The sequence below is a fragment of the Mirounga leonina genome, unplaced genomic scaffold, assembly GCF_011800145.1.
Source record: "Mirounga leonina isolate KUSES-001 unplaced genomic scaffold, KU_Mleo_1.0 Mir_101595, whole genome shotgun sequence".
NCBI lineage: Eukaryota > Metazoa > Chordata > Mammalia > Carnivora > Phocidae > Mirounga > Mirounga leonina.
Window position 1 is genome coordinate 5,639,973 of NW_023270158.1, and position 27,606 is coordinate 5,667,578.

At 38.9% G+C, this 27,606-nt stretch overlaps 1 protein-coding gene across 6 annotated transcripts in view; it reads right to left on the reverse strand.

The window, feature by feature from the left end:
* The window catches only part of BCLAF3 (BCLAF1 and THRAP3 family member 3), a 59,228-nt gene that overhangs the window by 21,195 nt on the left and 10,427 nt on the right, over positions 1-27,606 (reverse strand). For 4 of the 6 annotated variants that reach the window (XM_035000528.1, XM_035000537.1, XM_035000524.1 and 1 more), the window contains 7 exons: positions 20,977-21,050; positions 17,023-17,595; positions 15,981-16,649; positions 8,012-8,187; positions 6,398-6,512; positions 5,624-5,687; positions 4,009-4,124 (listed from right to left, as the gene is read on the reverse strand). In XM_035000528.1, the coding sequence (XP_034856419.1) occupies positions 4,009-4,124; positions 5,624-5,687; positions 6,398-6,512; positions 8,012-8,187; positions 15,981-16,649; positions 17,023-17,595; positions 20,977-21,017 (1,754 nt within the window). In that variant the 5' untranslated portion in view covers positions 21,018-21,050. The remainder of the gene's footprint in view (positions 1-4,008; positions 4,125-5,623; positions 5,688-6,397; positions 6,513-8,011; positions 8,188-15,980; positions 16,650-17,022; positions 17,596-20,976; positions 21,051-27,606) is intronic. The other 2 variants (XM_035000547.1, XM_035000536.1) reach the window with 1 other exon arrangement.

The following is a 27,606-nucleotide window of genomic DNA, read 5'->3' on the forward strand; positions in this document are numbered from 1 at the left end:
CCAAAATGTTTTATAATCTCAGAATAAAATACAAAGTCATCATGTCCTCTAAGGTTCTTTGGCCTCACCTACTTACTCTCTTCCTTTCCCACTAATAATCTTATTGGTCTGCTTTCTAGTCTTTAAGCAGGAGTAAGCATGATCCTGAAGCATGATCCTGCCTGAGGATCTCTGCCTTTGCAGTTCCCTCTCTTAAAATACTATCCCCTAAAAAACTTTACAGCTAACTCCCTCACTTAATTCACAGCCCTGCTCAATTAAAAAAAATCCTAAGTGCATTCCATAACTACCTAAATAAAATCACACCACACATATCACGCTGTCCTATTAAGCTTCCTCTTCTGCCTTACTTTCACCTCTCACTCACCAACACATATTTATTTATTTTCTCCTACCATTAAACTGTAAGCTCAATGAGGACAAGGACTTTGTGTATACTTTTTCACTGTATGTTTTCTATACCCTGTGTAGCTAAAAGGAAAGTCTCTGCAGTCTGATGTCCTCTCAAAGTCTACTATTTTATTTTGAAGCTGCTTTATCCCCCACACACCATGCCTATATATACAGTACAACACCTTGGTAACACTGTATGGAACTTAGTAAGGGTGGATACAAGAGGGAGAAAGAGTGGGTCAGGAGAAGACATGGAGATATTAGGGTAAGAGACTGGTCAGAAGTGGGGGGAAAAAGAGAAGAGGGTCTTTGAGACTAGACAGAATGTCCTAGCATTAGGCTTTCTTGGGAAAGATTGCCTTATGCATTAGGGAATAAATACTAATCAAGGCTTAAATGCAGTACAATGTAAGTATCCTCTGTCCTATCTACTCCTTTGCAATATCTTCGTTCAACAACTCTGAATTGAGTTCAAGGCAGTGGGGATACAATGGTGGGCAAACATACACACAGGGCTTGCATATAACTGCTTGAGGGAAAAAAAGATCACAAAGGTGGGAAATTGCTACATCCTGTGATTTATGATTTCATATTTCTTTTTTTTATTATGTTATGTTAGTCACCATACAGTACATCATTAGTTTTTGATGTAGTGTTCCATGTTTCATTTCTTCTGAATTTCTACAGAAATCTAAATACTGACTTAACAGGTTGTTTTTTTTTTAAAGATTTTATTTATTTATTTGAGAGAGAGAGAGACTGAGCCAGAGAGCACATGAGAGGGGGGAGGGTCGGGAGGGTCAGAGGGAGAAGCAGACTCCCTGCCGAGCAGGGAGCCCGATGCAGGACTCGATCCAGGGACTCCAGGATCATGACCTGAGCCGAAGGCAGTCGCTTAACCAACTGAGCCACCCAGGCGCCCTTGACTAAACAGGTTTATGCAAAAATAGTAACGAGATCAATTTCATAGACTGAATTTCTAAGACAAAAGGATAAAATCAACAGGTTTTTTTTTCTTATTTTAAGAAGGAAATCGAATTAGGATAAAGTCAAAGATTCTAAATGATATTTTTTCTAAATCATTTTTTTAAAAAGATGAACAATAGCAAGTACTGGTGAGGATGTGAGGAAACTGCATGTTCATACACTGCTGATGGGAATGTAAAATGAGGCAGCCCAGCCACTGTGGAAAACTGTCTGGTAGTTCATCAAGAAGTTAAACAGGGCGCCTGGGTGGCTCAGATGGTTAAGCGTCTGCCTTCGGCTCAGGTCATGATCCCAGGGTCCTGGGATCGAGTTCCGCATCGAGCTCTCTGCTCCTTGGGAGCCTGCTTCTCCCTCTGCCTCTCTCTCTCTCTCTCTCTGTCTCCCATGAATAAATAAATAAAATCTTTAAAAAAAAAAAAAAAAAGAAGTTAAACAGAGAATTATCATAGGACCCAGCAATTCCAACCCTAAGTATATACCCAAGAGAAATGAAAACATATGTCCACACAAAAACTTGCACATGAATATTCACAGCACCATAATTCACCATAGCCAAAAAGTGGAAAGAACCCAAATATCCACCAAATGGCAAGGGGATAAACAAAATGTGGTTATCCATACAATGGAGTATTATTCAGCCATAAAAGGAATATTCATGCTACAACATGGAGCAATGTTGAAAACAATATGCTACATGAAAGAAGTCGGCCACAAAAGACCTCATATTATATGACTGCATTTATATGAAATGTCCAGAATAGGAAAATCCATAGAGACAGAAAGTAGGTTAGAGGTTGCCGGGGGCTGGGGGGAGGGAGAAATAGGGAATGACAACTAATGGTTACAGGGCTTCTTTGTGGAGTGGTGAAAATGTTCTGGAATTAGACAGTGGTGACAACTGCACAACTTTGTGAATATACTAAAAACTAGTAAATTCACTTTGAAAGGATGAATTTTATGGTCAGTAATATCTCAATTAAAAAAAATCCTCATGGCCCCACTATGCCACACCAGCTATCCAATACAAATAAAACAGTCTAACACACCCAGCAAAAGACACTGCAGAAAGACATCTCTGCATGCTACACACCATCCTCAAAGCGAACTTTAATAATACTTAATGCTGACCAGCTACTCTGTACCTTACACCCGACGCTTCAGTTAATCTTCACCACCACCATGAGGTTAAGTATGATTCTCATCTGTATTTGATGTATGAGGAAATAAAGATTAAATAACTTGCCTCAGATCAGTCACACAGCTAGGTGTCTACAAAGCCAGGTGTTGAACTGAGGTGCAACTCCAGGGCTCAAGCCCTTTCTCACCTCAAAGGGTGAAGATATATTCTGAAGCATTACATGGTTTTTATAAAATGCTGATTATCTTAAATCTGGTTTAAAAGTCCTCTTTCTTGGCACACTGACTTTCTTACACTTGCTGAGTTAAGAAAAGCACGAGAGAGAGCTTATGTCACTGAAGAGCACAATCATGCTGTGTCCTATTAGGAAACTGGAGACTTTCACCCACCAAGGGATGAGATTTTAACTATTTTACTTTTAGCTCTTTTTATATGCCTCAACACACAGTTTTGCTATCTTTTAATGAATCCCAAACTTATTATCAGCATCAAGTCCACTTTTAAACAAGCTCCATGTACTGTGACTAAGACCTAGTTAGCCACAGACCTGATTTAAAAGTCTAGTCAGTTATCTTAGTAATTTGATATTAAGGAATATGGAAAGAGAATTAGCACTGGCCCTTCCTATTCACACATTACTGCTTTCTGAGAGATCCAAATAGTCTGAAGAACTTTGGGTGAAGTAGATATTTTGTCCTATTCAATTATACCTCATAATCATATGGGGTCCCAGAGTTGCCATGAATCCCACATAGTTTTTAGAACTAGAGATAAATTGGGGCCAATCTAGAATACTCAGAGCCCCCAAAAAGAAGTACAGAGTTGGGAAAGAAAAACAAGGATCTACTGATAATCAATTTGCCACGCATGCCTTAAGTACTTTGCCTGTGCCAACTCATTTAATATTTCTAACCTGTCCACATCATAAATTAGTTCTCACTTTATAGAGGAAAAGGCTCCAGAAACTAAGCCAGTTTGTCCACGAGCAAACAGCTTGTAAAATGGCAGAGGTGGGATTCCAACTCCTGTCACCTCCACATTTTCTACTACCCCTGTCTCTGCTTCATGGACAGACATCCATGAAGAGTTCCAAAAGAGAACTGTAATGACCTCAGGAAATTCTGTAATATTCAGAGTACCAGAATCTAAAGGGCAGAATATGTTAGAGTTTCAATGAGGTTGAGTCAAATAGTCCATAAACTTGCAGGTCCTGGCACCTGCTAATAATCAAAAAGCTGTTACACTCTTTTCTAGAATTACAAAGACCTCAAATACTCACTTACCCCTGAGTTTTTGTTGTTTCAATCAAACAGCATATGATGATCACTGAATAACTTCAAAACATTTCAAGAGATTTCACTTAAACATATAAAATGGATTTGAAGGATTAAATCCCTACACTAAAATGAAAATCATCACACACAAAAATTGAAAAATATGCTAAAACCAAAAGCTCCCTGATAATAGGATGTTTTTCATCTACTGATTACCTCTCTGCAGCACTAGCTATGTGAAAAATGTGCTCATCTTCATTCTGTAACCGTTCTTTTCTCCTTCTTTCAATGTCATGTCGTAGATCATTTGGATCTATTATTTTGACCAGAGTCTGAGGAATTTTGACAGAAGACAAACCATTCACATTACTGTTAGTTGCACAAAGACCATATCTAATAAGATCCTTAAGTAAAAGTCCTAAATAAGTTACCTTGTATTCACCCTGCTAAGGGTAGTGTAAATCGATTAAAATATTTTGAGACACAATTGACAATGCACAGACAGAAAAGTTCATAACAATGAACCAGGAATCCTACCTCTGGGACTCTATCCCAAAGAAAAGGCTATCTACCCAAATATATTCAAAGTGCTATATTTAAAATCATCAAAAAATGAAAGCAACTTAAATGTAAAATAAATTTACAGGAGAAGGGAAGAATGATTTCATGGGAAATTTAAGTCAAAGTAATAATGCGCAAACATTTAAATTATGGTTAATATAGGCTATGTGGAAGTCAACGTGAAAAAAAAAAACCAATTACTGAGAAAAGTTAATTAAAATTTAAAAAGCTTCAATCATAAAAAGTCATGGGGAGCTCAGACATTTTACATAAAAGCAACATTATTAAGTAAAAAGCAAAAAGCATCTGAAACTAATATATTATGACGGCAGCTATGTTAAAATGCCAGATGTAAGACTGCAATGAAAGATGATCAAATGATATTTTGCGTTAAGTGGTTGAGTTAGAGGTGATTTTTCAAATTTCCTATGAGTTGATTACAGTATTTTGATGAATAGAAATTTTCTGAAAATAGCACCTATTCAATAAACCAACCCACCTCTGTAAGTTTAATAAAAATGATAACCATTCACAAGTGAAAAAAAAATTTACATATTCTATCAGAAATGTATTAAAATCGTTCCTCTGCAAAAACACTTTATTCTCAGTGATTAAATTAGCAGTTCTTTGAGAACTTGATATACTTCTAGAACGAGAGCCAGTTTTCTTGCCCCCCCCCCCCCCAGGCTAGTCCATAGAGTTTTTCTAATTAGCAAAGAAATGGGGGGGGGGTGTGGGTTGAGGAAGTGTTGGGTGGGAATACAAAGCATGGCAATATACAAATTCAGTATTATTTCCATTATTTTGCTAGTTCATATTCCACAGAATTTTTCATACATTCTACAGTAAACAGAAGGGCAGTATCAAATTAAACTAAGTTCCTCTGCATTCATCCACATACGATTTAAATAAATATTCCACCTGACTGCTTGGGAAAAAAATGTAGGTATCAAACATACTTTCCACAAGCTTTACAGTGTGAAGTTTTGGAATGAATATTAAACGCTATAACTGTAGGTCAATTTTACAAAGCTGTTATCCTTAGGGATTGTCTCTCTTAGGGAATATTTTTGTCTTTTGTCAGTGTTCTCTCTGCAACCTGGCCAGTAACTAGAACCTTTGGAGAGCTTTGTAAATTTCAGATTCCTGGGTCTCAATCCTTCTTTCTCATCTGCTTTAACTCCCTTTTTTTACTCTCTATTACCAGTTTGCTTTCCCATCAATATGCCAACAATGTGATAATCTTTCAGCGAAAATTGTATTCACTTACCTGTTCTGGTTCATATACCATAGTTTGCTTATTCTGAAGCTCAGCCAAAGACATATCTATTCTCCTAAAATAATAAAGGCATATTACAATTAAATAATTATGTTATACACTGATACCTTGATTCCATTACTAGAGAATGGAATTTGAAATACAGTTGGCGTGTCTTGGAGGAAGCAAAAGAAACCCGCTACCAGGTGGGTTTTCATCTACACGGCAGTCTCCCAGGACACACATTTCCTGTGAACAGTATCACAGTGACGCCTTAGTGGTTCTCAAATCACTAGTCTGTGTAACCTTAAACTTTGCTCCGGTGATCTACTGCATTCTAACATTGATTCAGCTCAGCTCGCAAGACAGGGCACACCACCTGCTCGGACAGGTGCCAGCAGAAGAAGACATAGGTTTTCATCCGGCTGCCCTCAGAACAGCCATTTCTGACCACATGAAGCAACCCATGATTTCAATGGCTCGACAATTGTCTTTCATTCTTCCAGTGATAACTTCAGTAGGCAATTACTATAGACACAGCAGAATCAAAGTTAGGTAGGTAAAGATTGTCAAAGTCCTAGACATTTAAACAATGCTACTCAATGGCTTTAATACAACCTATTCCATCAAAGTGCACTGGCCCAGTACCTGCTTGGGTCAGTCCTGGCTTTTAGGTAGGAAATGCAGTCCTAGAGTCTACAGCAAGACCAGAAGGCAGCACCTTCCCAAATCTTTTCTGAGACTTATTCCCATGAGTTAAATGGGCATACAAGAATCAATCGTTACCTGTGAATTTCGGGATCTGAATTCAATTTAATTTCATTTACATCTGCAGCTTGTGTATCCCACATTTTTGAAAAACGCTCATGTAGAGTAATGTCAGGTGATGGAAAATAATTTGCTGAAAAAGGAAACAAAGAGTTTTATCTCAGTGTAAAACTGATTCCACTTAAAAGATTATATATAAGCACAGGAAGAAGGGACTGTTTAAAAACATCCAACCTGTCTTCTCTTGAAAATATGTGGGACCTAAACTTATTCCACAGACTAATTTGTAGGGCTTACATGCCTTCCCAAGCCTAAGCAACAGTAAAAAATGCCTGACTTATGAACGCAAGGATTCTGTTCCTATTTGACATGCCTGCTTATTTGTTGGGGGAAAAGATAGTGGCTCTCTCAAAGTGAGGACCTTTCTTCTCCCAGGTTAAGACTTTAGTATACTGGGAAGTAAAGATGGTACAGTTTTATAGTTCACCTAGAGGAAAAAATAAAAACAACCCTGAAACATCAAAACAATTCTGAACAAATGCTGAATGTTTACATATCACAGAAGGAGTCCTACTGCCACTGTACTTTAATTAACATTAACTGAAGTTCGTGAAGACATTATGAAATCAGCTATGCTACAAGGCTTTTAACAGGATAGAGAGAAAGATAATACACTTGATCCATCAGAATGCTACTTAAGCAGTCCTTTTCCCTAACTTACTGTTCCTGTTCTGGGACAATCTCCTGGATTTTTCTGCAATACCACCTCCCTTTCTGCCAAGAATCACACTTCCTTTGGGTGAGAGGGGCTGGAACTGAGAAGGTGAACTGTTTCAGACAAACTGCATGCTTCAAAGTAAATATGTGCCTTAGTTTGAGGGATGTAGAGAAAATAATCTGTTTTCAAAATATGTTGCATGAAGGTAAAAATAAAATCAGTGCAAATATCCAGTAAGAAATAGAAAATAAAAATTTTGAAATTCTTGAAGGTCTCCAGTTTATTATACCCATGATTGCTTTATTATGCAGCATCAATGACGAAAGTTGTTCTACGTGACTGAATTTTCCAATTAATGGAAACTGGCCAGAAGCTAAAACGAAACAATTTAATGCAAATATTTAAAGTATTTGTGATGCAACTCCCCAATGACAATAAAGTATGCCAAATCAAACCGAAATCTTTTATCAATCACTTCATGTTCACCCTTATGGCACAAAGTCCCAGCAATGCCCTCAGGGGACTTTAAGAATATCACCACAATACCTAGACTTCCAGAGTTCTTGTCAACTTTCATATACGGTGTTTGTTGCTTCCTCCTTCCTGTTTGGTTATCAGTTATTGTTTCTTGCGACTCTCAGTAGTCCTGTGTCTTGCAGCAGTCAACCTCTCCCTTTCTGACTTTCAATTTGTAATCTACTATGAGTTGAAGTACCAGGTTATTGGAACAACACATGAAGAACGAAGCTTGAATTAATACCTTACACTCTCTATAACAGATTTCCTTGTTAATGACCTAATCTATAATGAAATATTAATTACTATTACTATATCACAGATATTTACCTATATCTTGTGAAAAATCAGCACATTATTTTTGTGTTATCCCTAATGTATGTGCAAAATATACCAACCTTTAACTTGATGGATTATAGTTATGATTTCCTGAGCAAATTCTCCTGTAGGTTTGTTTTCAGTATTCTGAGTTGAGTCAAGATGTTCAAACACTGGATGAAAGTTCTCACTTTTCCTGCCAACAGCAACCAAATCATGTGACATCTGTCTCTCTGTGGAATAGCTAGAAGCAACCCTAGAATAATTTGTAAATGTTTAACTAAATTTGAAACTATTTTACTGAGAAAAGAACTTATTAAAATTAACCAAGATAGCTATAAAACTAAAAAGATGTTTATCTTTTCTTATAGTTAAGGCACTAAGCTGTATGCCACAGAACATGTGCAATAATGCGTAGGAGGAAATAGCCTTAGACGCATGGTTTTGCGTTCTCCTTTTCAAATCAGAGATCATTAAATATTTGCCACTTTAATAATAAAATCCTCAAAATTCTAAGTTAAACAATTTTTACCTCCACAAATACAGCAAGGCATCAAAGGTCAATATGCAAAAAATAATCAATTAGATTATTTTCTACTCCCAAATGTCCATAAAATTGTAAATCCAGCAAGTTTATACTATCTTGAAGTACTACCACACTTTAAAAGCTGATATCAAACATAATAACTTTTTTGACTTCATAAAAATCCTTATACCTCTATATCAGCAATGAGAAACTTAGTATTTTGAAATCAAACTCTGTTGAGATTAATCACTTACAAAATCTCACTAAACTGTCAGCAAATAGTCTTAGTTGTTGGCAAAGTTAAGATCATTAGAGCCAATTAGTGTTCACCCTAAATGTATCCTTAAAGAAATGCTACCATTTATTATATAACCCCAGCTATCCTACCACTCTAATGCTTTCTGATTCTTTATAGCTTGTGTTAAAAGCTCTCTTGACCTTTAGGTATCATCATGAAGTCATGATTATGACATACACCCAACAGTTACTGAGGGTTTATTGCAAGCCAAACACAGGAGCTCAGAACTCACTTACAAACATGATCTCATTTAATCTTTACAATAGCCCTATGGGGAAAGTGCTATGACGCTGGGACAATGGATGTCTTGGTTGTTTTGCTTTACATCCCAGAAGCTGAGTGTTTGTATGAACATAATCTCTCCAAGTGTCATAATGGGAAACTATACCTTATTCCAAGAAAGCTGTTCTTGCTTAAAACTACTCTTAAATTCTTCGTCTGCAGGCAGATTATGTGTCACAGAAGAAAATGTCTCATTTTATATTTATGCCTCATTTTGGACTCAAAACGGCACTAACTAGCTTACAGCCATCTTACTCCTCTGCATTTAACTCTAAATAGCTTTTGCCTCTTCCCAAAAATCATTGTCACTACCCAAAGAACTGAGATTTACAAGTGCTGGGGTTCTTTATGTTACAGACTCTGAAGATAAACCCGTAAGAGAGCCCTGAAATATGTTTTAAATAATAGCAGCACCCCTGGAATAAATAACAAGTATCAATCAGATGGATACATGCTGGGGTGCGCGTGTACACACGCACAGATTCACTTCCTTATTTAAGTCACTGAACAGCCATATATATAACACAGCTCCAGGGTAATGAGGAGCTTACAGATATTCTTTAAATTTTTTAACTGCTCTAATAAGATGGTTTTAAGTGCCTATTTTTAACTTATCAGAGGCCAGGCTTCCATATGACTTTCTATGCTCCCTGCTCTCAAACCAGCACTGTCAAGACAACTCCCTGCCGAAGCAGAAACGTGGACAAGTGATTATGCAGCAGGTTGATGCGACTGCTATGGTTGCCTTGCTTCATCAGCAGGACTTTCATTAGAAAACTCATTTCCCTTCTTTCCTCCTAATTTGCTCCAAGCTTTCCACTGTGTGTCCTATAACTAGCTGAGAGACATTCAGTGACAAACACTAGAAGCTAGAATGGCCTTGTAACAACCTCTACTAACAAAGACTTACAAATACTGTGTTTAACGGTACAAAAAGCCTGTTCCATACCCAAAAAAAAAAAAAAAAAAATTGCTTTTAAAAACAATTTTACAGGAGAAAAATAAGATGTTCAAATAGAACTAAAAAAATGATCTGTCCATAAGGGAAAATCAGTTGATGTTTTGTATTGCAGCCTCAGTTTTTTCCAGGAGGAAACTAGTTGATAAAGTTTTCGTTTTCCACCAGGTCATTATTAAAATTTACTTGTCATTTATTACAAGTTAATTACTGGTATAACTCTTATACCCACTCCATGCCCAACCCTCAATCCCCAGGAGTGCTATGGTATGGTTTACAGCTATACTTAATTCCTGAAATTTTAGTGTTTACATTTCCTATCAATTTATCCTGGAGTTACTCCACTGCAAGATTTTTAATTAAAAAATGTTAAAATTGTCATTTCCTAGGAAATACTAAAATTGTATCACCTGAAATTTTAGTCTTTTAAAAACAATTATGATGGCTTTGCTATAAGAAAAGGCTTCTTGAAACTGGAGAATGCAAAATATTCTAGGTATTTATATTTGTACATTTAATCACCTCTTGGTTCACATTTTCCCTTTTACTATTTCCTAAGCCAGGTATTGATTAACAAGTTAATAATTTCAAGAAATACTTCCAATACAAGTAGGTAAACTGAAGAGACTAAATGTTCTCATTTGGGATGCATTTTAGACAGTTTAAAAAATTAAAATATAGCCAAACACCTGTATTCTAGTACTATTTCTGATACTGGTCTAATGAAATTTTCCAGGTTCCTCTCTTCCCTCCTCCAACTCCACCTGTTTGGTTTTTTTTCCTCTCTAGGGATATTTCCTCTGACGTTCTGAGTGTTGTGCATAATAACTAGGAAAACATAAAAAGCCACATTAAACCTTAATTTCCTCTTATTCACAGTTAAGATCCATCAAAAAACCCGACTGCATGGCAAAACAGCATTTACAAAAAGCCCAACAACAACCCAAACTAATGGATAATCCCCTGCCCCCTGGAAGCTTATAATATATAACAGAATCCACGTGACACATACCAAGTTTTCCTTTCTCGGTTTTCTCCTAAGAACTAACATTTTGTACAGCATCCTATAGTTCATAAAGTGCTCTCCCAGTTATTCATTGGCTCCTGTCTTCCTGAGAAGACACTTAGCATTTCTGGAGCTGAGGGTAAAGGGTCAGGGAGACTGCTTTTCCTCTAATTCAGCATCTTTTTTCACAAAAGTCCCCTACCTGGCCTCCCCAAGCCCAGTGCCCTTCCAAGTGACCTCGCAGAAAGAAGGCAGCAGCCAGAACTGAGCTTCCTGCCCTCTCTGATCAGCTCATCCCGTCAAATCAGGCTGGCTCCGTGGCAGTCTCACCTTCGCAGCCAACTGTCCCTCTATTCCCTTTCACTGACCACTTGAAGTGCACCTCAAAGTTCCTGTGTGTGCTGCCTGCCTTTGTCAACCTATAAATAGAAAAAGTCTTTCATCTCATCTCCACATGTTTAAAATCTTTGAAGCCTAGCTCACATGTCAACAACTCCTGAAAGAAGCCTTCCCAGAATCCCCCAGCTTGGGATCATCTGAGCCCCACCTTGTGTATCACTCACTGCTCCATGGTATTACCAACACTGCCCTATTGTCTATTAGACCAGAGGAGAAGAAACACAATCCTATGCCGATGTGTAGTCCCAGGGTACCCTAACAGGCTGTCTCACACAAGGCAGGTCTGCAAAAAAGTACCTGCTGAATGAATAAATGATAAATGGAAAACAACTTGGACAATTTGTAATGAGAGTTTCAGCTAAAAAGATGACAGACTTCAAAATTCTAATTAAGGCCAATTTAACTGTGTTTTTTAAACTTTCTTGGCTTACTTTTATTTTAAAATTATAACTTCATTTAGACCAATTTAAATTTTAAATATTTCATTTTTTATGATATGAAATCTCAAATATATACAAAAGTTCAGAAAATCCTATGATGAGCTTGTCAACCCAGCTTCAACAGTTACCAACACATGGCCAATGGAAGCAAAGTTGTAAGGCCAGGAGGAACTGCAGGTTAATTTAGGCCCAAAGAGGCATGGCCAGGTAGTCTGCCAATGTCACGGAGCTGCTCAGGGACCCAGCGGAAGACAAAAACTTATGCACCCCAAACCGAAACAGAATGGTCACTAAGAGAAGCGAGGGTGAAAAACAGAAATGAAAGGGAAGCTTCTCTCAACTGATTTTTTATGTTTAAAAACATATATTAGAAATATTAGGGGGGAGAAAAACCTTAGCTTTTTGTGATACGAAACAGTGAGGTAGCAGGTTTGTGTTATCATAAAAGTATCTCCATCCACGGCTTATCACAGGTAGGTAAACTTGTGTCACTGGGTTACCTTCCTTCAGTCCTTGCTATGGTTTTTCACACTGTTCCCCCACCTGCACAGCACCCCTTTCCTTAGAGCATCAGGGCTCCAATGTCTTCTGGGCCCCATCACCGACCTCCTCCCCCTTCAGAATGGGGAAAGACCTGATGGGGGGAAAGGAGGCCCTTCCTGTAGCTCTTCTGGGGTGGGAGGTGGGGACTAAAAGGATTATATGCAAATGTGACTGATAAACTCAGTCCAACATCAACTTTGCTAGCCAACCTTCCTATCCTCGACGCCTAGTACTAGCAGCCAGGGAGGTCAAAGGCGCCTCAGGTCCATCCACACCAGCTTATTCTTCTCCAGAGACTGGCCCCCCCTGCTCCTCCCTCTCACTTCCTTACTAGCCTAACCAAAGTTCAGTCTCTCACCTACTCGCCCAACATTAAACCAAAACTCCTTTCATCTGCCCCAAGACTTCAAGATGTACACAACAGTGTTTGGAGTTCATAATAGCATTTGTAGAAATTTTCATATTACGACTCCCTAACTTACATTCTGAAACATATGACTCATACGTAACTTCTATCTCTGATAATGCAGTTTCTGACAAAGTGGGTCACTAGAAGATAGTCTTTGTTAATAGAAGTATTAACAATGCAGTGAACATTCAAGCAAGTGTCTACCTACTGCTGTTCTAGATAAAACAGGAATCTAGAAAAATCACTAGCCTAATCACATATGTCTTCAACTACACTGATAAGTGGAAGAACATACATCAACATGTGACCAAAGCTAAGAAAGTAAATGAATGCATAAAACAACCGTCTCAGACTTCCAAAAAAATGGATAAACCCTCTAGATTTTAACCAACAAATAAACCTCTCTCCACTCTATGATTAATCTTTTCAAGCAGAGGAAAATCTAAGTTATGTCAATAGTTGAGAACATGACTCTGTTGAGGGCATTAACTGCCTTAGTTTTATGGATACTTCATCAGTCCATACATAATTAAATCCAACCCCACAAAACTCTTCCACAACTTAACCATTCATCAATAAATAATTATCATCAGCGAGAAAGATTTTGTTGACTATGCTTTATCATACTGACAAGATGCATATATTTATAAAGTTATTTATTCTTCAGGTCTTTGAAAAGGAAGGATTTGCAGTGTTAGCTCTACTACACAAGCCATCCTACAGGTCCTTGTCAGGTAAATCAGATGTGTGCTGACAGGTCATGAATTTCACAAAATTGTGGTTTATAAATTCAAAAGAAAAGATACAGCAGCTTCAATTTTAGGAAGCTCATTTTTGTGACACATGATGAAAATCAAGCTTCCATTTCTTCTTCCAATTATAAAATAAAGTGTATTCAATATTTCTAGTGAGGTCTATTATGGTGAAATCCTTCAAAATTGGTATTTCTAGCATTCTTTAAAAGTGTTAAGCCCATTTATTAATTCTCTTTTAAGTCAACTAATTAAAGAATTAAGTTAACTAATTCTTTTTTAACATCATTATTAAATATGGGGGTATCATTACTTCTATTAAAAAATTCAAGATTTTTGTGATTTGCTTGTACGCAATATTGCCTCCAAAGGAAAAACCTGTAAACAAAAATGAAATACTGAAGTATTTAAAGGGGAGTGTACTGATATCTACAATTCACTTTGAAATGTATGGAAAAAATAAGATGGAATGATTGATGGATGGACAGATATGTGATTATGAAAGTAGAGTAAAATGTTAATTGTAGACACTCAGTGGTGGGTATACAGGTATTTACTGTACAGTTCTTTCAACTTTTCTGTGTTTGAACATTTTCATAGTATAATGTTGGAAAGAAAAAAGCTTGAGGGAACATCCTTAAAGTTGATGCTTACAGAGGCTTTTGTGCTCTTAAGGTTAAGAACTAGTAGGAAATATAATAGTACAAAATGATTTAAGACTTATTATATGAAATAGGATACAAAATTATGAATATAGTATTATGACAACCATGTAAAAATATACACAGAAAAATAACAAAAGGAGCTGTACTAAAATATTAATAAAACTGTCTTAAGGTAGCAGAATTATGGGTGATTTCCTCCTTCTATTTGTCCCAACTTTCTATAATGTAATCATATTTATAAGTGCTTTCTGTGCACATATAAATATACATATGTATATTTTATAATATTTTTGTAAGTACAATGAATATAAGGGAGGGGGATGACCATAACTAACTTTAAGAAAAGGAACAAAATAGGGGTGCCTGGGTGGCTCAGTCGGTTAAGGGTCTGCCTTCAGCTCAGGTCATGATCCCGGGGGCCTAGGATCGAACCCCACATGGGGCTCTCTGCTCAGCAGGGAGCCTGCTTCTCTCACTCTGCCTGCCGCTCTGCCTACTTGTGCTCTCTCTGTGTCAAATAAATAAATAAAAATCTTTAAAAAAAAAAAAAGAAAAGGAAGAAAATACATTTGTTTAAAAAGAGAGAGAGAGGGCGCCTGGGTGGCTCAGTTGGTTAAGCGACTGCCTTCAGCTCAGGTCATGATCCCGGGGTCCTGGGATCGAGTCCCGCATCGGGCTCCCTGCTCTGCGGGGAGCCTGCTTCTCCCTCTCCCACTCCCCCTGCTTGTGTTCCCTCTCTCGCTGTGTCTCTCTCTGTCAAATAAATAACTAAAATCTTTAAAAAATAAATAAATAAATAAATAAATAAATAAAAAGAGAGAGACAAACTGTGGGTTTACCTCCCTCCCTGTCACATCCTGACCTTAGATTTTGTTTTATCTTGTTTTTGACTGCAATTCAAGTATGAGTGAACTGTGAACATAAATGCACAAAATCAGCATGGCCCATCGCTTTTTTATTCACATACTGGTAGTGTCTTAAGGTAACGAACAGACTTAGCTGACATAGCCAACTGCAGTGCCTTATTATTTCCAGAATCCATAAACGTAAGTAATATGCATAAATGAACAAAGCATGCAAACCACTTTAGCAGAATATAACCTACCGTTGGGTAGTCTATTTTTTTCTTAAAGAATCATTAAGAGCTAAAGTGAATGTCTTATAAATAGGCCTCTTTCTAGACTCTAGCCTAATTTCCTCTATCTAGGAGAATCTAGTTGGCTGAGCACCAACTGTTTTGAGATGGCAGCAAGAACCACGTTAGGTCACCCGCCTCCTGGAGCCACAGGTGCTCTGACTTAGACAAGTGGCATCATCTCTCAAGGCCTTGCTTTCCTCCTCTATAAAATCAGGGCCAGTGAATGGCCCTTCCAGATCAAAAATTCTCTGGATTTGAGGCAACAGGGAAAACAGGCTCTGAGAAATTGAGCAAGGAATAGGTCTCCCTGAACTCCACCCAGCCTATCCCTGGCTACAGAAAATCTAGCAGCATAAAAACACATAAATTCATGAAAAGAAACAACTCCATAGAGTGCCCTGCACCCAAAAAGTATCTTGAGATACGACGTGGAAACCAGCAGACATGAGATCACTCTGTATTACTGATTGTGGGATTCATCCTGATTACAGGGCTTTTGTGAAAAGTCCAGGCAATCTCTCCCCACTCAATGGACTCTAAACACACCGTTAATTCCATTTTCAAAGCTTCAAACAAAGGTGGTGGAAACAGATACTTTTCTTAAATAGCACTAAGAAAAAACAAAAACAATACCTGGATGTATTTACTGTTTTCTTCACATCTATTTTAACAGTAACTGATTTCTTCCTAAGACTGGCAGATGAAGGTTTCACACTGGAAAGTTTACTTTTATCAAGTTGGTTACTGGAAGAGTTGCTCTCTTTTCTGCCATCCCCTTCTTTGCTTCCTTTTTCCTTCCGTTTGTCACCGCAGGCTCTCAAGCCAACATCACTTTTACTTGAATGCGTAGAGGCAGTGCGGTCAGTGCAGTCTTTCTTAGATGGTCTGGAAGGTTCTTTGACTTGCCCACCTTCAGTCTCTCTCCCTCTTCCAGCATTAAGACAAATGGACTGTCTATTTTCAGGGCCTTTATGAGAACTGGGTCTTCTATCTTCCTCCTTAGAGTACTTCTGAATTCTTGCATCAGGAATGTCCTGGTCCCCACCTGAGGTCTTGCGACGTTTGTGGTGATAGTCACAGGATACCTTGGTTGCTGAACTGGTCTCTGGCAGTTCCCTCTGAGCACGTCGATGAGTTTGGGGTCCAAGGTTCCGCTGCTCTTTCTTCTCTTGGTAAGATGGAAGAGAATGCCCGAACTTCCACTGTGGGTTCCTGGCAGGCTCTCTGCTTTCATACCTCTCCACATCTTTAGGTCTTTTTGATGTGTGTCCATATTTTCTGAAATCACGATCCTCAGGATACCTGTGTTGACATAAAGCAGTTTATACTTGCACTAGAGAGAATAAAGTGAGAATTTATATGTGTGGAATGTTGGGCAGCATGGCTTTAAATGCAGAACTCAGTGGCAAGTTAACTATAATCCCTCAAGCCAACTCATAGAGGCACAAAGTAGCAAAAGAGGAAAATACCATCTTTTGTTACAATTCTAGCCATCAACATGATTTATGCTAAAAATAAATACTTCATTACTACCAGCAGACCATAATTACATTACAGTGCTTTTTATCTTTTTAGACAAAAGCTTTTCAAGGTGGTTCTCTTCAACCATAAAGTAAACAGACTTTTGCACTTGAGGCTTTATACCAAATTACCCAGGTTTAATGTTTTCCTATACCTCTTCTGTAAAGAGCTCCTTTTCTCAAAGTCTTCAGAGCCTCTTCTAAGTGACTGAGAATAGTTTTCATCTTGTATCCTCTGGTGCCTCAACTCATCTTCATGCCACTTTCCTTCAAACCTAGAAGAATCTGCTATTGACCTCTGAGGCAGTTTCCCTCCTTTTCCACTTCCTCTGACTCTGTGGTCATCAGGAGTATACCTTCCTTGTCCTTTCTGGGAATAACAATTCCTCTGGTGCTCTCTGTAGGGTACACCTTCTGAGTATTTGGGCATATAGTGAGACATTCTGTTACCATCCCCTCTTCCTGGTAAGTGTGCTCGGTAAGGCTTATAAGTATAAACATTTTCTAAAGAATTTCTTCTTAGGTTTGGGGAAGGTGATCTATGTTCATAAGATCGGTAATACACATTTCCACGAGGAGGAATCCTTGGTTTACTCTCTCCATGTTTCTCACTGTCCATTCGCCAAGTGATGGGTCTTTTTGGATCCTTCCTATATTCACAACCATAATGCGCATGAGAATATCTTTGCTTGTAGTGTTCAGAATTTCTAGGTACTGGTGATAAAGACCTATGTAAACAAACAAAAACGTTCAGTCCATTTAAAGACAATAAACAAAGTTTATCTTGATATGAACTACCTAAATAAGACATTTGCTTTTCACTGCTTCTTCCATGCATATCAAATTCATCAATTTGCTATATCTGTATTCTAAATTGTCCATCTGGGTGTCTGATTACTGTTCTGGCCAATTCAACAAGCATATTCTTTCCATCTGAACTAACATATCCCATGTGCCTATCAAAATGGGCTGAGCACACCTATCCTGCTGGAGGAGACCAGCTTAGGTACACAGTAAGATCCATTTTGGAAGACTGCTGACAGCAAAGTTTGGGCAAAAGAGCCAGTCAGCAAAAGCTTGTATCAGGTTCAACAGTCAGGGAAGAAACAAGCAACAGGAAGGTCAGATTCACACAAATAAATGTGTAGGAGAGTCTCTGGGAAACTGAACATAACCTCTGAAATTAAATTAGATTCTAAGAGTTTATGATACCACCATAAACCCAAACTCAGACTCAAGACTGACCCCGCAGTTTCCCCAATTGATTGACTATTCTTTCTACTAAGGCTATGTCAAGGAGCAAAAAACTACATACTTAGTGTGTGGAGTGGGAGGGGGAAGAAGGTATTAAGACTTGAATTTCATACTTAGTTCCTCCATAAATACTACTGACATAGATAAATTGCTTTTCTTTCCCAGACCTGTTTCCTTACATGTGCTGTTGAGATAGAACTTATAACTTTGGTGAATGTGGGCTTTAATGTAGCCATCATGCTCCCCAGGAACAGCACATCTTTTCTGTAACTACCTTCCCCAATACCTCAGCATTGCCAACATCAAGACTTCATTCCCATGGAGGAGGAAGAAGGCTCCTATGTCCAGGGAAACAAGTCTGAGTTGCCTGGACTTCAAGAGCAAAGAGCACCACTATCTGGAATACAATAAAGTTCAATTCTGTACCTGGGGACCTTTCCTCCCATCTAACCTTTCCAATTTTCCCAATCTCCTCCCTGAGGGCTTAATGTCTTCTAATCAACAAGGCAGCTACCCTTGCAGCTTTTGTTACTGCCCACCTTCCGAAGCTGCCAGAGAGTTGGAACAACCACGAGTCAGACCCTTTCCATTTGGTGACACGTCTGTGTCCTCCCTATGAAAAAGGAGGCAGATTTATCTTCCTCATGTACATACTGGGATTTATATACTAGACTTGGCAATATCTCCCTCTGGAGTCACCAAGCTAGATGTACTAGCAAGTGCATTATTTAGCTTAAGAAGGAACTCTGTCATCTCGCTGGCAGCACCTCATCACAGGAAGAAGCAAGCAGAGCCTCTGAGGACCTTCTGGAAGAGTGCGTGTCTTCCATCGCTAAGGAGAAAAACTGGCAGCCAGAGACAGAGGTCTTCCAGACTGGATGAAATATTCAATTTCTTACTTTAATCCTTACTTTACAATGAATATTGCTTTGTTATTATATTTCACATAAGGTGTTTTATTGTATAAAACCCCGTTTTTTTGAAGGAGATTGCTGGAATGGTTACTATCATTTGCAATTCTCCTAAGGAAACAAAAGAGATCTGAGGAGTCTGTTGGGAGACAATTCTCCTTGGGTCTCTTGCATTCTGCACTGGTAAGCAGAGGCACTGACAGCTTTTGTTCCAAGACACCGCAGCCTGGGAAGATGGAGATAGGGCCTCCCTCAGGGAAAAAGGGCCAATTTGTTTGCTATCCAGGATATGCCTCCTCAAAGGCAAAGACTGGGTGGGTTTGCTTGTAGCCCCTGATGAGGCTTGGGTTCCTCAGCTGTGTGTGGCCACCGCAGTGCTCTGCTCTGCAGCTCCCACCCTCAGGAGACTTGGGAGTAAGGGAAACACAGGAACACGATGCTCAGGCTGCTTGCTGTGCCATGAGTCATAAAGGCCTTTGTCTCTGACCCAGGAGTGCCCTGTGGCAGGCTAATGTGTTAGCTTGCAAGTAATGTCAAATATCAGCTACTTTACAGTTTGGTGTTTTTTTTAAAGATTTTATTTATTTATTTGACAGAGAGACACACAGCGAGAGATGGAACACAAGCAGGGGGAGAGGCAGAGGGAGAAGCAGGCTCCCTGCTCGGGGCTTGATCCCAGGACCCTGGGATCATGACCTGAGCCGAAGGCAGACGCTTAATGACTGAGCCACCCAGGTGCCCCCAGATACTTTATAGTTTTTGACAAAGAGTCCTGAGAAGGAATCTAGAAATCAGGCACTAAGTTTGGCAGGTCTTCTGTGCCCCTTCATCGGGGCCTATCACAAAAGTGTTAAACAAAACAACCTCTGTGATGCCCTCCATATTAAAATCATTCCTTTGTTTATATTCCCTTTTCTTCCTGAAGCTCCTTCTTGTTACAACTTGGTCTTGCAAATTACAAAATGAAAACTGTTACAGAAATGATTGATTTGTCATTGTAGAACCATAAAGAATAAGCACAATGGCCAAGTATTAACATGAAAAGTTCTGGTCTGCTTTTTATGTATGTAATTATGGTCCTTTTTTAAGTCCTAGAATGTACTAGTCACTTTCATAGCTCTGTGTCATTGCTCCTGTTGCCCCTCTTAACTGGAATACTTTTCTCCTTTGTTTCTGCCTTGACAAATTCTACCCATCCTTAAATGGGCAGCTGAAATTTCATCTCTTCTTTGAAGACTTTCTTAGTATCCCCTTTTTCCCTCCATAAGAGCAGAATTATTCCTTCTCTGTGGACCCAGAATACTCTGTCCCAGTCAGTAGCACTGCACTTAACCTGCAGTATCATAGCTGACTGTGGTGCCAATCCCCCAGCCAGTCTGCCTGCTTGCTGAGGCCCCAGAAGATGTAATATTGCCTTTGTAGCCCCAGAACCTGCAGCAGGTATACAATAAATACTGGTTGAACAGTTCCAATCTAATTATATGTATATACTATTGATACTGCCAACCAGGAAAGAAGAAAGTTGAACCACAACTGAGTTACTCAAAACTCTATTATTCTTCCATGAAGAAGAAATAGGTAACTCCTGATTTTCTAACTCCCAATTTTTTCAAAGATATTGACTATGAAAAAAAAAAACACTCAAGAGTTCTAAACCACTTACTGATGCAAAAACATGTAACACTCAAAGATGTTTCTCACTCTCCCTTGCTGTGGCCATTGCATTTCTTTTTATTATGTATTAATTCAAGCTGCCAGCCATAGTTAAAGAAAGATGTCAGCTTTCAGAATCTAGAAATACAATCTCTATCACTGTAAAATACCTACTGTGAATAACCAGGTCCCATGAGCTTATTAAAATAGGTTCTTAACAGTACCAGTGAACTTCAAAGTCAAAGCACATCTCAAACCCAAGCTTACTCTACTAAACTAAGAATTGCTCACCTGTGTTTCCACCTGGGGGATCGAGAGCGTGACCGTGCCATCCTTTGACACTTGAGCCACTATCCACTTTTACACTGCAAAGAAACACAGTATTAGCAAGTTCATAGAGCCTGCAATCTGCTCTAAAATTAGTGAATACCACCAACAAAAAAGTACTTCAGTTCTCTGTATCTGTTTCTTCATCTGTAAAATGGGGATGATAATAATAGAACCCACCTTACTGGAATGTTGTGAGGATAGAATGAATTAAATCAGGGGTCAGCAACCGTGTCCTACAGAGGGCCAAACAGTAGGCTTTCCGGGCTATTTGAGAGAGAGAGTGAGAGAGAGAGAGCCCAAGAGGGGGTAGGGTCAGGGGGAGAAGCAGACTCCCCGCTGAGCAGGGAGCCAGATGGTGGGACTTGATCCCGGGACTCCAGGACCATGACCTGAGCCGAAGGCAGTCACTTCACCAACTGAGCCACCCAGGCGCCCTGGCCATATAAGGTCTTTACCGCATCTTCTTCTTCTTTTTTTCTTAAAAACAACTCTTTAAAAATATAAAACCATTCTTAACTCAAGGGCCACACAAAAACAGGCCCCCAAAGCCAAATACACTGTAATGTGATGATCCCTGAGTTGTCATTAAGAGTGCTCAGAATGGTGCCTGGCACACAACAACTGCTAAATAAGTGTTCCAAAAAGAGGAAATCCAGGGCGCCTGGGTGGCTCAGTTGGTTAAGCGACTGCCTTCGGCTCAGGTCATGATCCTGGAGTCCTGGGATCGAGTCCTGCATCGGGCTCCCTGCTCAGCAGGGAGTCTGCTTCTCCCTCTGACCCTCCCCCCTCTCATGTGCTCTCTCTCTCTCTCTCAAATAAATAAATAAAATCTTAAAAAAAAAAAAAAGAGGAAATCCTTACCCAGAACTCCTCTATCTGAACCACTACTACCTTCCTGTCTTTCACCATGTATATAAATACTTCATATAATCACAGTCAAAATGTTTAGGGTTACTTGATGATACATCCTGCTTTTTAAATTGCTGGATAATAAGAATAATTTATAGCACTAAATTGGTACCTAACTTCCACCAGATAAACCATAACTTGATTAAGCATGATTAAACATTAAGTTTGCTTTTGATTGTTTTTTTGGTAAAACAAATAATGTCAAATAAATACATTTTAAAAGTTATGTAAACTTGATTTTTAAAATATTAAGTCTTTAAAAGAAGCTACTAGCTTTAGGAACCAAATTTTTTAAACATGTGATTAGGGTATAATCTTTTATATTAGCTATTATTTACATTTTAGTAATCCTCCTTAGTTCTGATACTATACTTAGTTCTGAACTACTATAAGTAGTTCCCAATTTATTGGCCCCAAACTACTGGTGGCTTTCAAAATCATTGCCATGGATCGATAAATAATACGTGGAGCCACCATGCACAGACTATAGAATGAATAAGTATGTGTCTCAAGTATTATAACCTCTATTTTGCAAATTTCTGAAGATAGCATGGTCATTGTTAAAATATAAATGGCTTCTTGGGGCGCCTGAGTGGCTCAGTCTGTTGGGCATCTGCCTTCAGCTCAGGTCATGATCCCAGGGTCCTGGGATCGAGCCCCACATCGAGCTCCCTGCTCGGCGGGAGGCCTGCTTCTCCCTCTCCCACTCCCCCTGCTTGTGTTCCCTCTCTCTCTGTGTCTCTCTCTGTCAAATAAATGAATAAAATCTCTAAAAAAATAAAATAAAATAAAATATAAATGGCTTCTTGTAACTATGTAGTTTTTCCATTGACTGATACAAAAAGCACAACTATTATTATGTGGACACTTGTTTAAAAAGGGAGTCCCCATAGTCAAACATCTGCAAACTACTGTTATAATGAATTTCAGAAGAAAGTAAAAGTACATAAGGCTAAAGGACTGGAACCACATCACTCACCAGAAAGCATTCAATTCAATTCATTTCTTTATATAGTGCCTCTTTCCAAAAAGAAATTGAGGCTAGTAAGAACAATTAGTTCAGAGGTACTATGAAATTAAGACATGGGCGCCTGGGTGGCTCAGTTGGTTAAGCGACTGCCTTCGGCTCAGGTCATGATCCTGGAGTCCCTGGATCGAGTCCCGCATCGGGCTCCCTGCTCGGCAGGGAGTCTGCTTCTCCCTCTGACCCTACCCCCTCTCATGTACTCACTCTCTCTCATTCTCTCTTTCTCAAATAAATAAAATCTTAAAAAAAAAAAAAAAGAAATTAAGACACTAACTAAAGGGGGAAATTCTCTCATTAAAACTATCAAAATGCATTTCTTCAACAAATATTACTGAGTTACTATTTGCCAGCCACTGTTCTGGGGATACAGCAATGAACAGAAATAGGGAAAAATTCCTGTGTTCTGCAGTTTACATTCTACTGAGGGAATTTATAACTTATAACTTAACTAAAGCAGCTTTGGGTATCAGTTCATACCTATGAAGCTGAACAAAAATTAAAATCCCAAGGTTGGTGAGAAGGGATGACACCAAATATTGTTGGCGATGATGAAAAAGCATAATTTTTCTGGAGGATAATATAATTTTTACATTTTATTCATTTTTTTTTATTTATTTAAGTAAGCTATATGCCCAACGTGGGGCTTGAACTCATGACCCCAAGATCAGAATTTGCATACTCCATCAACTGAGCCAGCCAGGTATCCCTCCATTTTATTTTTTTATTTTTATTTATTTTTACTTTTTTGAAAAACAGATTTTTTGAGATATAATTCACATACCATACAATTCACTCATCTTAAGGGTACAACTCAATGTTTTTTAGTATACTCACAGAGATGTACAACCAACACCACAATCAAATTTTAGAACATTTTCATCTCCTTTAAAAGAAACCCCATTAGCAGTTGCTCCCCCTTCCTTCCCTCCTTTGATTAGCCCCTTTCTATGGATTTGCCTATTCTGGACCTTTCATATAAATGGACTCATACAATATATATTTTGTGACTGGTTTCTTTCCCTTACCATAATGTTTTCAAGGGTCATCCCTATTTTACCATGTATCAGTACTTCATTCTTTTTATGGCACATTTTATTTATTTATTCCTCTCCCAGTGGACATTTGGGTTATTTCTATAGTTTTGGTTATTATGAATAATGCTGCTATGAACATTTGTGTATCCATTTTTATATGAACATATGTTTCTATTTCTCTTGGGTATATACCTAGAAGTGGAATTGCTGGGTCATATGATAACTCTATGCTTAACTTTTATTATTATTATTTTTTTAAGTAGGCACCATACCCAGCATGGAGCCCAACGTGGAGCTTGAACTCACGACCTTGAGATCAAGACCTGAGCTGAGATCAAGAGTCAGATGCTTAACCAACTGAACCACCCAGGGGCCCCTATGTTTAACTTTTAAAGACACTGCCAAACTTTTCCAAAGCAGCTACGCCATTTTATATTCCCACCAGCAATGTATGAGGGTTCCCATTTTTCCACATCCTCACCAACATTTGCTATTGTCTGCCCTTCTGATTATAGCCATTCTAGTGGGCTGACGTGGTACTTCATGGTTTTGATTTGCATTTCCCTAATGATGGGTAATCTTAAAATATGTAAGAAATTATGAAACTAATCATGCCTACTTTCTTTTAATCTAATAATTTCAGTTTAAACTTACTACTCTAAGATAATAATTTAAAAGGAAAAAATCAGCTATATATACTAAGATGTTTAATATCAGCTTTATTTATAATAGGAAAGGAAAAAAAAACCCACCCAAACTAGTTATAACCCTAATGCCCAGGAAACAATAAAAGATTAAACAAATATAAAACATATGTATCTAGGGGCACCTGGGTAGCTCAGTCGGTTAAGCTTCTGACTTCGGCTCAGGTCATGATCCCAGGGTCCTGGGATGGAGCGAGGAGTCTGCTTCTCCCTCTGCCCCTCCCCCTGCTGGTGTGCATATGCTCTCTCTCTCAAATAAATAAAATCTTTAAAAAAACACATATATTGGGGTACCTGAGTGGCTCAGCCATTAAACGTCTGCCTTCCACTCGGGTCATGATCCCAGGGTCCTGAGATCAAGCCCCGCATTGGGCTCCCTGCTCAGTGGGAAGCCTGCTTCTCCCTCTCCCACTCTCCCTGCTTGTGTTCCCTCTCTCGCTGTATCTCTCTCTGTCAAATAAATAAATAAAAATCTTAAAAATAAAAAAACACATATATCTAGTCACTTCCTACCTTTCTATCAGCCTTATGTATGTCTTTTCCTCCACATACCCTACTAGTCCTCCACACCACACTACTTGCTTTTCCCTGATCATGCTCCCCCTACCACATAGATGGCCTTCTCTCACTCTACTTGACAAATCTCTATTCTTTCAGGACTGTTTCACCATTATCTCCCCCGGGATTCTTTCCTTGATAATCTTACTTTCCCCGAGTTTCTTTCTTCTTGGGAATTCTGGGTTTATTCTGAGATTATTTGAATACATTGTGATTATTTGTTTAAATAACTCTATTTGTTTCAATAAACAAAAGACTCCAAACAACTTCTCACAGAACACAAAACTCTAATGACCTATGGTCATAAGATGTGGAACAATAGGGACTCTCATACACTGCTAGGGAGTGTACATGAGTATTAACCAGTTTGGAAGGAGTTGACAGTACCCATTTAAAGTTGGACATGCTCATATCCCACAGCCCAGCAATTCCATACAGAAATAGCCTTTAGAGTAGTGGCTCTCAAACTTCAGTGTGCAAGAGAATCACCTGAAAGGCTTGTTAAAACACAGATTGCTGGACCCTACACCAAAGGCAGGACTTAACTTCTATCAGGTTCCCAAGTGATATGGATGCTGTTGGTTCAAGGAATACAGAATTACTGGCTTAAAGGAAAAGGTGAGGGGTGACTTGGGAGAAAATAAGATTTATTAACTGTGTGATTAAAAAAAGTATTACTCAGGGGCGCCTGGATGGCTCAGTTGGTTGGGCGTCTGTCTTCAGCTCGGGTCATGATTCCAGGGTCCTGCAATCGAGCCCCTCATGGGGCTCCATACTCAGCAGGGGAGTCTGCTTCTCCCTCTCCCTCTGCCCCTCCCCCTGCTTGTGTGCACGCTCTCCCTCAAATAAATAAATAAATAAATAAATAAATAAATAAATAAATAAAATCTTTTTTTTTAAGTATTACTCAGAATATTTTCCTTTAATATATTAAAATTAGCTTTATTAAAATTCAAACTATTCACTTGAAAATGGGTGAATTTTATTGCATATAAATTATACCTCAGGGGTGCCTGGGTGGCTCAGATGGTTAAGCGTCTGCCTTCGGCTCAGGTCATGATCCCAGGGTCCTAGGATCGAGCCCCACATAGGGCTCCCCGCTCAGCGGGAAGCCTCCTTCTCCCTCTCCCACTCCCCCTGCTTGTGTTCCTGCTCTCACTCTCTCTCTGTCAAATAAATAAATAAAATCTTAAAAAAAAATTATACCTCAAAGCTGTAAAAAAGTTAGCTTTGAGGTGATGAAAACACTCTGAAATTAGATCAGATATTATGAAGATGGTTGCACAACTCTGTGAACATACTAAAAACCACTGAATTGCACTTATTTAAACCTGTAAATTACGTCTCAATAAAACTTTTTTAAAAAGTTAACTTTGTTTGCAATTGCTTAGTGCACATCAGCTAGTAATGAAAAGTACTGGTTCAGGGGCTTAATGGATAAGAGAGGAGGAGAGTTCATTTAAAACCATAGAGTAAAAACCTAAGAGTGGTTTTTACATTTTTAAAGGGTTGTTGTTGTTGTTGGAGGTGGCGGGGCGGGGGGGGGGGGGGGAGGAGGAGAATATGTAACAGAAACTGTCTGTGGAGCACAAAGCCTAAATATTTACTATCTGGTCCTTTGCAGAAAAATTTTGCCAGTCTCTGATTTAAAGTAATTTATTTGTGACTAGCAAAATTAATAAAAGGAACCAGCTTCAGGACACAAAGAGAGAAAAGACTGAAATATCAGCAGGGTTTGTGACCAGGGAGAAAGAGATGTCAATAACAGTAGATAAACTGGTTTGTACTGCTACTTCAGAGTGAACTGTACAGCACCAGGGGTAGTGAATGAACCCCTCTGCCCTTAAACAAGAAAGATGACTAGACAGCAAGGACCTACACTCCCAGGAAGATGCTGAAGAGGATGCTGGTGCCAAAAGAGGCCACGTCTACCAGGACAGCACTGGACACATCCCCTGACTCAAGTGAAAGACCCAGCTCCAGCAATTCTCCTCTTCCTCCCACCACACTTCCCCTCTTCAGTAGATCCTTCCCATCGCCATACAACCTTCCTCTTGTGAAGCCCCCAACTCTCCAGAACCACACCCTCCTGGGGCTACCACCTTCTCGCTCCATTTATAACCAACATATATTCCTCAAAGGGCTGCTGTATACCATAATCATTCCCTCCGATTCTTGGTTGGCCCCTCACCAATCTGGCCTTCTAATCCACCACTGCACCAAACTGCCCTAGTCAAAATCACTAATCAAATCCATGTCACTAAATCCAATGGAGATTTCTCCTCCTTATCCTGGACCTACCAGTAGCACTTGCCAATTATACCTTCCTTCCAAAAACATTTTCTTCACTTGAATTACA